This window comes from Octodon degus, unplaced genomic scaffold (assembly GCF_000260255.1).
Source record: "Octodon degus isolate 3935 unplaced genomic scaffold, OctDeg1.0 scaffold00052, whole genome shotgun sequence".
NCBI classification, from domain to species: Eukaryota; Metazoa; Chordata; class Mammalia; order Rodentia; family Octodontidae; genus Octodon; species Octodon degus.
In genome coordinates this window covers 8,585,637-8,597,970 of record NW_004524628.1, presented here as the reverse complement: position 1 = coordinate 8,597,970, position 12,334 = coordinate 8,585,637, and the positions used below count along the sequence as shown (strand labels likewise).

General features: G+C 44.1%; 1 protein-coding gene across 2 annotated transcripts in view; it reads right to left on the bottom strand.

Annotated features, from left to right (window-relative positions):
* The window catches only part of Tmem182 (transmembrane protein 182), a 43,514-nt gene extending 35,028 nt beyond the window's left edge, over positions 1 to 8,486 (bottom strand). For both annotated transcript variants that reach the window (XM_004633202.2, XM_023717499.1), the window contains exons 1-3: positions 8,147 to 8,486; positions 7,814 to 7,913; positions 6,010 to 6,108 (exon numbers count right to left, since the gene is read on the bottom strand). In XM_004633202.2, coding sequence (XP_004633259.1) covers positions 6,010 to 6,108; positions 7,814 to 7,913; positions 8,147 to 8,278 — 331 coding nt within the window. In that variant the 5' untranslated portion in view covers positions 8,279 to 8,486. The remainder of the gene's footprint in view (positions 1 to 6,009; positions 6,109 to 7,813; positions 7,914 to 8,146) is intronic.
* Positions 8,487 to 12,334: the final 3,848 nt, after the last annotated feature.

Genomic DNA, 12,334 nt, shown 5'->3' with positions numbered 1-12,334 from the left:
CATGGCCTCCTCAGCACCCTGCCCCTGCTCTCCAGCAGGACCACACCAGGCAGGCCCCTCCCTTGTCCTCGGCTGCTCACCCTCCTCATGCATGTGCTGTCTTTGCTGTCCCCTTCCTCCTCCTTGCCGTCAGTGTGACTGGTATGTCCCTGTCTGCTTTCCCGTGCCTCCTTTGTTCGAAAGAGGACATCTGATATTAAAAGCCACTTCTGAAGCTGCTCTTCAGTGTTTTCTGGGCTAATCCATGGCTCTCAGGAAAACTGGTCTGCACGCAGGCTGCCTGCGGAGGTGCTTCACACTGGTACTTGTACAGTCACTCGAATCTCTGACAGCCAGCCCCAAATGAGACCCAGCCTCCAGGACAAAACATGGCTCGTCCTCTTAGCACCTGTGCTGCTGTCCCCCTCTTCAAATTCTCTTAATTGAAAATCATTTTACTGGTACTGAAAGTCAGTACCAGTAGGCAAGTGGTCGGACACAATGACGACAATTCTGATTTTTGATTTGCCATTCACCCTTCTGGAAAGGTGATCTGATGAACTGATAAAATTAGGAAAAGCTGGGCTGGGGATGTAGCTCAGCGGCACAGCACCTGGCTGGCAAGCGCAATGTCCTGAGTTCCATTCCCATGAAAGAAAGAAAGAAAGAAAGAAAGAAAGAAAGAAAGAAAGAAAGAAAGAAAGAAAGAAAGGCAGGCAGGCGTTGTATGCATAGTTATTTTTGATCTGGAGATAGCAACTACTATGTAAAATTGGAAAAGCACTAGGCAGAAACATGGAACACTGCATTTTAATATAAAAATAGAATAATAAGTTACACATTGGCATTTAAAAGACTACAACTCTGCATGTAATAAGTATTGAAAAGAAAAACAGGAAAGCGATACCCATTGTTTGTGGATGAGTCTCCACTCCACTTTTAGTGCTTGTTGTTTAGCTTTCACCTTTCTCCCAAGGGACTCTTCCTCACCCCAGACTCCTGTCTTGCCTGCCTCCCACACCTTGTAAGCTAAGTCTGCACACCTCAGTTCTGTCTCCTGCTCTCCTCCCTTCTTCCTACTCTCGCTCCTGGCCCAGCGGCTGGAGGGGCGGTGACACTGCCCTCCACACTGCGTCCTCCAGTTGCTCCTCGGCCCCCACCCAGTGCTGCTCCTTCTCTCCCTCTCTAGAGGAGCGAGGGCCAGAGCCCCCAGCCTGCCTCGGGCCTGTGACCGCGTTTCCAGGAATGCACCGTCCACTCTGAGCAGGGACCAGGCGCTCCTCCCTCCCTAGAGAGGCTCCTGCTTTGCTGAGAGCAGAGAATGCAAGGCCGAGCGAAAGAAAGTGCTGCAAGACAGGCCCGGCAGCTGCATCCTGGCAGCTGCTGCTGGCCCTGCGGCAGCAGAGCCCTCGTCCTTATTTTGAATTCTGTGTGTTTCTCGGTGCTGGCAGCCCAGCACCTTGCTGGCCACGCTCTGGCTCAGCTGTCTACCTGCTACGCCGACTTCTGCTACATTTTTCACAAGGGTGACAAAAGAAAAACTGACAAAGAACACCAAAGCCATAAACACTGGCAATACGAACACAGGACAGCTGGACAGAGAACAACAAAATTACAAATAGCTCACAGAATATGTTTACAAGAAATCTGAGTCCATTGGTTAAAAAAATCTCATGCCCATCGATAAGCATTTAAGCTCAATGTTCTTAGCACAGCCGCATGTGCGCCGAGTCTCCCCGGGTGCTCACCACACTGGGCCTTCAGTCTGCGCAGATCTAAAGCAAGGGGGACCACACCCACATATTCCCACTTTCAGGGAAATCCTGGAACAAAGTGAAAGAAAATCCAGGAACAAAGTGATTTCACAAGTGAGTAAGCAAAACCTGGTAGGTGAACTATCAAATTAAAGGAGGTTTTTATAAGAGAGAACCTGGCCTAGTCTGTGTGTTAGCAAGTTAGGACACCAGCCAGGGGGCCCCCTCAAAATACTGAAGTTGAAAGGAGCAGAAGAACAAACCTACTTTATTAGAAAATTAAGGGAGAAGGAAAAAGGCATGGAATTTGGAAGAAGTTGTGGCATACACAATGGTCCTTGGGTCAGAGTCAAGTACTGAATCTGCGGAACGCACAGGCCAGGGTAGCTAGCCTCTGTGTCTGTCTTTATTTATATTCAATATATACTGCTTAATAAGAAAATCAGGGCTGGGCTGTAGGTCAGCATTAGAACATATATTTAGCACACTTGGATTGAATTCCCAGAACCATCAGAATGAAGAAAATCCAGCATATCGTAAAATATGGATTTTATTGGTAAAAGCATTAAATAGTTTCTTCCCCTAAAGTCATTTGACACCAATGTTTTAAGCATCTCTCACCTACCAGGCACTACGTCAAGTTCTAGGGATACAATGAAGGGTTACACTCTGTCATAGGGTGCCTTGGGGAGACCTAGGTGAGCAACCACAGCAGAGTGGAGAGGTCCTTTAATGCGGGGAGACAGGGTCAGGGTTATGGAGGGCATCGATATGCGGGAACGCGCGTTCACCTGGAGTGGAATTGTCATGAAAATTAACCTCTGCCCAGCACAGCAGCTCCGAAGGGTCCTGGCTAAGTGACCTAGACCTCAATGTAAGCAGGAAACAACCCAGAAAATCTAAGCTCTCAAAAATCTCAAAAAGTATTGGAATTGGTAAAATGGACTTTAAAATATGCAAAAAAAAAAAAAAATCAGGCCACCTCCGGAGACTTGGACAGTCATCCAAGTAACTAGATTTGAGAATAACCGTATTCCAGAAATGTGTTGGGAAACAAAAAAGGAAGAGAAGAGAAGAGAAGAGAAGAGAAGAGAAGAGAAGAGAAGGCAGGCAGACAGGCAGGCTAGAGAAAGAAAGGGGATAGAGAGAGACAGAGAGAGAGAAAGAGAGAGACAGAGACAGAGACAGAGAGACAGAAACAGAGAGACAGAGAGAGAGAGGAAAGGCAAGGCAGGGCAAGGAAAAAATGGAGGAAGGGAAAGAGAGAGCTGAATTAAAGCTTACTATACACAGATCCAGTTCAGACAGACAGACAAGCCAAGCCAATATAGATTTAACTTGGGCTTTTGTTAAGGTACAAACAGAAGGTATATGCTTCTTATCAGAAAGCATTACCACCATCTTTTCCATTCTTGTAGTCTCCAAGATTATCAATAAATCAGAAACCAGGGACTTAGGGCTTTACGTGCGTTTCACCAAAGTCAGCTGTGTGAGGCGGGAGCCCCAGGATCCTGGAGTCTGTCTTGCCTTCTAGGTCACCCCCAAAAGCTATGCACTAATTTATTGTTTTCAATGAATTCATTGTTGACTAACGGCCATTATCAAAACTCAGGAGAATTCCAAGTCATCCTGTGAACGATTTTCCAGCTTATTATACATCAGATTTTATAAACAATACTTTCAGTTTACTGAGAATAACTTGGCAAGCGTTTAATGCCTGCTAATTATGAACCTACATAAAGCTAAGTAGTAGCCCTGGGGCCCGGTGTCTCTGACTAGAAAGAAAACACAAAGAGAAAAGCTAGGTAGAATCCTTTCGGTGACATCTACACCCTGCTCTTGTACACAGGAGACAAGCATCAGATGTCCTTGTGAATCATGAAAAGGACAGGGAAAAACAAGATTATTTTGTTGTTGGACATGTCTTTGCACATCTTGGTCATTTTTGTCAAGAGTGTTTGTAAAGTTGCCTAAAGTGAATAAGGAGTTACGACACGTGTGCCAAAGAAGAGTTTGATGATTAAAAAAAAAAACTTGGAAATGATTTTGTCACTAGATCCAAAAAATGACACACTAATTATATGCAGTGCTACATAATAATTCCAAGTGTAATTGCAGTGTAATTTCTCTGACATGTATTCACTATCCATCGCCATCAGAATTATTATGCATAGATTGTGTCACCTTGTTTTCCTAGTTCCCCACTATCTCTTTGAGGTGCAGACTTTTCAGATGTGTAGAATCCACTTAAAACATGTGGTGCTTACAACACTTCCCTCACCAGAGGCCTGCAGCGTATGAATAACAATGCAGGCAAAGGCGAAGGCCCAGCTTTCTGGACTGCCAACCCGTGTTACTTCACTCTGCTCCATAAATTTAGAACGCAGGCGAGGAGGCGCCTTCTTTGTAGTTTTCCTGTAAAGAAGAGCAGTGTGTTCCACCTTTTCCTGTGCCATCCTTCTTTCTCTCTTTCCAGTGACACTGCCCCCGTCCTGCCGGATGAGAAGTGTGAGGAATGAGTGTGCAAGCCAACACCTCGGGCCACAGCCCTGCAACCCAAGGGCTGCCTGGGGGCGGCTCAGGAAGGGCTGCTAATGATAAAACTACATGTAGCTAAGTAGTCGCCTTGGGGGCAGGCTCTCTGACTGGCAAGAAAACTGGAGAAAGCCAGGTGGAATACTTTTGATGACATCTGCGGCCTTCCTTCAATGCAGGAGACACATGGATCCTCCCGCACCCCACGCCCACTGCATGAAGGCCCTGCTGCTGCCACGGAAACAAATGACGCGACCCCTGACGAGCATATAAAGAAGTCCTCGTGTCCAGAAATGCATGTTGGACAGCAAGATGGAAAAGCGGAGGAATTACATACAGTTATAAAATCAGGATGGCTCCTGTCATTGATTTGGTTGGACAACAGTGCCCGCTGGCTGGAGCAAACATATTCTACCTGTTTCTGTGAAGGTTTCTTTTTGTTTTTGCTTTTAAGGTTTGATTAGCATCTGACTTTATGCTCCTTGATGTGGGTAAGCCTCAGCCAATTAGTCAAAAGCCCAAAGAGCAAAGACAGGCCTCCCGAGGAAGAAGAAATTCAGCCACCAGATTGCAACATACAAATTCTACTGGTGTCTCCAGGCTTCAGTCTCTGGGTTGCGGCATCTCTGCTTCTCGGCACCAGCTTGCTCAGCAGGTCTCGGGCGCACCAGGGCACACAAACCCACGAGTGAAGTCTTTCAAATGAACCGATAGGACGGATAGGGGGGTGGGTGGAGAGATGGGTACACAGACAGACAGACGGCGCTCCCGCTCTGCCCTGTCCACACCTCTGTACGTGTGCATCTCTGTCTGTATCTGTATCTCTGTCTGTATCTGTATCTCTCTGAGCATCTATAGCTACTGGCTTTCCAAGCCCGGATACAACCACCTGTTGGCTGAAGATACTGAGAAAACACTGGGTCTATAATGAACATGGACAAATGGTTTTAGAGTCATTATTCCCTAAAAAGATACAGCATGATAGGTCACACACATTCCTCTTTCAGTAGATCCTATAAGTGATCTAGAATTGATTTAATGTAGGCAAGAGGATGTGGGTAGGCTGTGTGAAAAGTCTACCATTTTATGCAAGGGGCCTGAGCACCCGAGAACACTGGTGTGGGGGTCCTGGGAAGAATCCAGCCACGTCTATAATTCATTGGGTATTTCCCCCTCTGGAGAACTTTGTTTAATACAAGCATACTCAAGGCATTAAATATTCATATATGTTTAATGCCATGGATAAATATATGATAGAACCCAGGACCTTTGCACTGAGCTACATCCCCAGCTTTTTTTGGGGGGGAGGGTTTACTGGGGCTCAAACTCAACACCTTATGCCACTGAGCTGTATCCCCAGTTTGCCCCACACCAACCTGCTTTGTAAATTTTTTTTTTTTTTTTTGTGGAACCGGGATTGGACTCAGAGCCTTGTGCTTGCCAGGCAAGCACTTATTCTACTGAGCCGTCTCCCCAGCCCCTCGTGCTTTGTAAATTTTGAAACAGGGTTCATTAATTTGCTAAGTTGCCTGCACTTAGCTCTCCATTTAGATCAAAGTCACATTCTATTTAAATTATAAATGGTGTATTAAAAATAGCATCTCTTGACAGTTAACATATTAAAATCAGAGAAAATATCAGAATTAAAGGATCTAAAATATGTCTCCACTGCCCAAAGAAATTTTGCCGAGGGCCTCCAGCAGATGGACGCTGTCCCACGGCTTCGGAGAGAGGTACTTACTGATTGCAGAGTCATAGGCGGTTGAGTTGTGCTGGCCCCACGTGAAGGGGTACGGCGACAGGTAGGCGTGGGTGCAATTCTTAAACGGTGGCTGATTGGCTGGGAAGAGAGCAGAAGGGAGACAGCTGTCACCAGGAGCTCAGCCGTGACGCACCCCTAACAGGATGGAAATACCGCAGCCTGGCACGCAAGCCAAGAAGCGAGATCACAGTGCCATCAGCAAGCTCAGGGTGCTGCTGGGTGAGAAGCAAACACTCCCGTCAGGAAGCCCAGGGAGGGCTGGGTGGGCTGATCGAGAGCATCCAGCTACCAGGAATAACTCAGTGGAATAGACACAAACGGCCTCAGCTTTGAGGTAGGCCTGCTCTGCATTTACGTCCACACAATCTCCTAACAGTAGGCATTTAAAAATAATAGTTCTAAAAATGCAATGAATTTCAGTTTCACATTCAGTAGTTCCAAAGAAGAGAAAATTTTTTCTAAACCACTCCATTTTGAAGGACAAGACACAAGTGATAAACCATCCAAGTTGATGATTGGAATGCACTTTTAGCATTAAAAAAAATACAATAAAACCTAGAGCCAAGTGAGGTAATCCCCGTACTCAGAAGCCTGAGGCAGGAGGATCACCATGAGTTCGAGGCCAGCCTGAGCTGGAGAGTGAGCTCAAGGCCATCCTGAATTGCATACTGAGATCCTGTCTCCAAAAGATGACAGAGAAAGAGAGAAAGAGAGAGAGAGAGAGAGAGAGAGAGAGAGAGAGAGAGAGAGAGAGAGAAAACTTTTGTTGTCTCAAAATTTAATTTCATTGCATACCTTATAGCAAAGTCTCTTTTCTTTCTAAGTCTATGAGAAAACCCTTTCCCTTACACCTCTGACTCACAGTCACTCACTTACTGTCCAGCCCCAAATGCATGGTCAGGTGGTCAGTGTCAGGCCCCCCAAAATACCTCTGTGTCATCACTTTGTCCCTTTTACATGTGACAGTTTCCCATCAGCTTGCATAAGCCTTCAGGGCCTTCGGGTTTTTATGACATAGTCCCTTAATCTTGATTTTTATGTAGATGCACACTCTGATTTTCTACAGGACCATTTGATAAAAAGACTACTAATTCCAACCTTTAATAAGTTTTTGGCTAATATACAGTTCTTTCATTGGCGGAGATAATAAAAAATGCCAGCTACTGTCAATGAATTGATTTTCAATGATTAATATAAGAAGTACAGTTGAAAGACTGCAGCGTAGCCTTGCAAAGCTATCCCATTTCAGGGCGGAACTTCAGGGTTGCAATTCAAGCACACACACATCAAAAGCAAAGCGGTTTTTGATATTGGCTACAAACTTGGGTAAAGCCCAAATAAAAAGCTTTCATCTGCTCCTGATGGTAATTAAGTTTCATTATTTTAAAAAACCAGACTTTTTTTAAACTTTGAAGCTATGAATATAAAATAATACCTCTATTTTGGCATTTTTACATTTGAGATTTCAATACTTTTGTAGCCAAAAATAATTACTTGCAACATAGAAATAACAGACACTTGAAAAACTACAAGAGATGATGTCTGTTTTATTCGTTAGGGTGAGTACACATTCAATGTGAACAGAGTAACAATGCACACTTCAGTTTTGTTCCTATTTTACACTAGGAATTCACTATTCTTGAAGATATTGCCACTGGAAAAGAATGTCTCCATGACCTTTGAAGACACCTTGTTGAGATTTCGCACGGGAGAATCCAATCCCACGGCAAGCGATCTACACTAAGAAGCTTAGAGACGGGGGATAAAGTCAAGTTGTACTTACTATACCAGAACTTGTAGGTGCTGGAGTCATTTTCCTCCATGACCTCTCTAAACCAGCATCTCCAGAAGAACCCCTCATGGTAGAAGGTGACGTTTGCGGGCTGCACAGAACACAAACAAAGGAGCTTGCTGTTGGTCCAAGAAACAGTACCGAACGTATTACATGCAGTCAAGTTTTAAGGAAATGGATCGTATCTCCCATAGTGATGGGGAGTAGGTTCCCACACCTCCTCCCCAGACGAAGAGGCACCCACCGCCACACTCTCCTTCAGCAGGCTCCCTAAGGCTGTCCTCCCACTTCCCAATACCTCAATATTTTCAAGAAGAAACGCACTTGCTGTTCACCTGAACACCTCTCAACTTCAGTGGCAAGAAGCCAATAATCTGAGCCAAATGCCACCAGAAAGAGTAAAGCCCCCAAAGCTCCAAAAAGGGCCCCAAAAAAGACGGCGATATTTAGCCTCATCTTCAATCTCCTGGTTTACTTCTCAATAAAATAAGGAACTGTACAAACTTCAGATGCCTCGCTTCTCAGCAAAACCAGCAGAAACAAGAACGAGAGCAAACTAACATCTCTCAACAGGCAGTCTCCTCAGGAAGCCTCCCCTCACTCATGTCCTGTGGGCTGTCACTTGCCCAGCCCGTGGCTTTGTGTCCCCTCTGCTCCACCCTGGAGGGACTCCAGCCCGGCAGCTGAAAGGGCTGCTATTTTAAGGCACTGATTGAAGAGCTGTCTTTCTCCCATGGGGATCAAAAAATAGCTGACCTTCCCTGACTATAGGGAGGTGTGGGAGGAGGTGGCAGGGATGAGTAACCTGTAGAAGTGGACAACTGTGCAGTCAGTGGTGGTACTGGCCCCAACCCCAAGTGTCTGCCCAGCTTCTCTTAGTCCCAGGGACTACTACAGCCACAAAGACACGTAAGATTCTCTTTGAAGACATCAAAATCCCAGCTGGAAAGAACTGCAAAGACTAAGTTGCCATTCTCCTTGGAATTCTTCATAAACATTTGGGGATAGAAAATAATTTTTTGGTTCAGGGTCATGGTTTAGCTAGTCACATATACATTTAAGACATAAAGAATTTTTAATGGTGACATAATTATTGAGGGTATTTTTGAAATATTTACATGTCATCAAACAGGGACATAAGAACATTTCCGAGGTACCTCATGGACCTATAGCAAGTTATTCTGAATCTCTATCCTAGAAGTAAGCTGATAGAAAAAGCCTAAAAAATACATTGTTTTCTGGATGAAGAAAGGACTTTGTCTACTCTTTTATTTTTCTCTTCAGCTTCTTCAAAATATCAATCATGCTTAACATCCCTACTGACCACCGAGTATTCATGAATCTACAAAAGTGACCAAAACATGGTCAGTGTTTAAATTTAATAAATTATTACAGCAGGCACACACTGTCATTAACTGCCTCACAGTGCTCCTGCTCTCTCCAGACACTCCAACCATGTCTGCCATTCTCTAAACAGTTCTGAAAGTCCCTGCTTGAGTGTCTTTACTGGAGAATGATGGCAAATCATGTTCAAAGGCAGAAGGAGCATTTTGAGGGAGATTAATGACATTGCATCCTTCCCTGAAATAAAATTTTAAAGTTCGTATATTTACTATGTTCAGTCAGCTCTCACACATTTTCTTCAAGCTTCATTGTTCTGCCATTAGTTCATTCCTTCATTTGCTCTTCGTGTCTGAGCATGTCAGAGAGAAACTGTTTATAAAAGGGTTGTGTGCTATTTATGACCCACACTGCCCCTTTGGCGACCACCTCCCCCTATCGCCACAATAACAAGGACTGCTCTACCTTCCGAGAGGCCTAGAGGCCCGCCTGTTTTCTTCAGCCCTTGTTCTGGCTCTGAGATAAACCCTGACCATGAACAGCATGAAGACACAGAGCTCTTAGCCAGGACGAAAGGCCTCGGATGGCTGTAGCTACCTGGAACCCGAGGTGCTCAGGCAGAGTGTGACCTTCTAAGCCCTAGCTCAGAGCACAGGCTGTGAGGGGTAAGCCGAATTTGAGAGCTCATCTGAGCTGACCCTTGCTAAGCGCCCAACCTTCTCTATAAGGTACCCTGAGCTACCCAGCCAGGCACTTCTAGCTGGGGGCCACTGTGAGACATCAGGAATGGCCACACGACTCTGCCTTACTTTCTACCAACAGCTATATGCTGGGCGTTGGCAGATATCAGTCCCAATCTGTCCTTTGAAAGTACTTGAAAATTTTATTTTAATATTAGGGATACTACAACTCTTGATTCATTTGGCAAATACCGATGGAAAACACACCACTTGCACTTGCCTCTCTTCTTCGAAGACAGACACCATGCTGTATCCTGGGATGGTGATGGCAAATAAATCATTCTCTTCTTCATTGAGGCAGTAACTGAAAGGTTTATCTTTCTTTACTTTGGCACTTGCAAAGCCCAGAGGCAAGATACTAAGGCAGAGGACCCAACAGATGAGCCTGACCTCTGACTTCTGAATCTGCTCCCTGCGCACCCTGGGCACCCCCACCCCATCTCTCTTTCTTCCTTGCTGTTACATCTTGAACCTACTACTTATATATATTTTCATAAACTGCCTCAAATAATTCTTAGGAAAGATAAAGACTGAACAATAAAGTAAAACAACAGAGACAACTTGCAAAACAAGATGTGAGAAGGGATGCCTGCTTCTCCTTGGTGTTGCCACTTGGTATCTGCCTTGAGATCTTTGGTTACCCTTCTATTGTGTCCCTTATTTGTATTAATTCCACTTACATAATTTCACTTGAAGATGCCCTTTGTCTCAGTTATTCTTCTCTCATTGCTGGGACAAATACCCGACACTCAAAATGAAGTGGGGAAAAAAAGAAAATTAAATAAATTAAGTTAAATTAAAAAAGGGGCTGGTCAGATAGCTCAGCAGACTAAAGCAACTGCTTAGGAAGGTGCAGGGAACAGGGTTTGATACCCAGCATGCGGTGCTTGCTCTGCCCACGGAGTGCGCTGAGACAGCAACTGAGACTGGGCATGGTGGCGCATGCCTGTAATTCCAGCATTTGGGAAGCTGAAAACAGGATTACTACAAGTTGAATCTGCATAGTGAGATCCTGTAGACCCTCTACTAAATATAAAAATAGATAAATTAATTAAATAAATAAATAAAACAAAGCGAAGGAAGGAAAGGTTTATTTAGCTCACAGTTAGTGGAGGTTTCCGTCCATACTCAGCTGGCTCCAAGGCAGAGTGGCACACGGCAGAGAGCAAACTTTCATGGTGCAGGTAAAGAGCAGAGTAAAAAGGGGTGGCAGCAGCTCAGGCAGCTAGCCAGCCTCTCTCTCCTCCTTCAATTGTAATGCAAATTACCTGCCCCAGGGTAGGTAGAGCATCCACAGGCACAATAATTAATCACCAACTCCAGAAGCTGCCCCATGACTGCATGAGGCTCTGGGGGGACAACTAGACACAAACCATAACACCCTTCAATTCCTGGAAATCATTTTTAAAGTTTCCAATCCCCAAAGAAACTTTAGTAAGAAGTTCAAAACAGTCTTTTGAGCTAGAGAACACAGATCATGAGCACACCAAGACATGGCCGTATGTCATCAGTACAGACTCACTACTTAGCAAAAGCCTAGCTGTATTTTACTTCTGAGTGATAATGAGTAGAAAGCTCCTTATTCTAAGGCCAAATTTTCCAACCCTATTATTGAAATATTCTACCTTACCTCAGAGTATTTAATAAAACTAAACATCCTCAAGACAAAAATCAGGCACATTTTATGTTATTTTTATTTGTACAAAAACACATTTTCTTTTAAAAATATGCAAGCATGGCAGTGCTCAACACTCAACAGTGCTGAGTACATTTTTAAAACAGAGTCCAAAGTCTTATGGCTGAGAATATATGTTCTAGAAAACTCAAATAGTTCACCAAAGAAAACTGAAAAATCATTTTTAAAAATATTTTTAAGGGTAGATTCTTTGTTTATGGGATAAATATTGAAGGTCCACAATGTCTAATATCTAAGCCTCTGAAAATCAAAAGCTTTTAACAAAGTCAATCTGGTAGACAGGAGTCTGTATAAGAATTAATGAGGACTCTTACCTATTTAATTACACCAACATAAACATGCTTGATTACAGGGTCCCTAAGTTTCAGTGGGTATTTTGCTAAGCAATACAGACGATATTCATGCTGTATCTTTTATGAAGTCTCCAAATTTTTAAATTGTAAAGCATGTAAGTTGCAGAGAAGATAATGTGGTCCATACACCTAAGACCCTGAATTGAATAATGACCCTAAAATCAATTGTTCCTCATGAACACCATTGAAACTGATGTTCATTCCTTTGAACTACGTGCCTCTTTGATGCCTCTTTTTGGCCCTTTTCATCTTAGTTTTGTTTCACAGCTCAAGGTTCTTGTGTGATATCCCCTTCCTCGCTACCTCTTCCACTAACCAACATGACCACATGGCCATATCCTACGCATTTTGAGATACAGCTCCCAGATCTACTATTCTTATA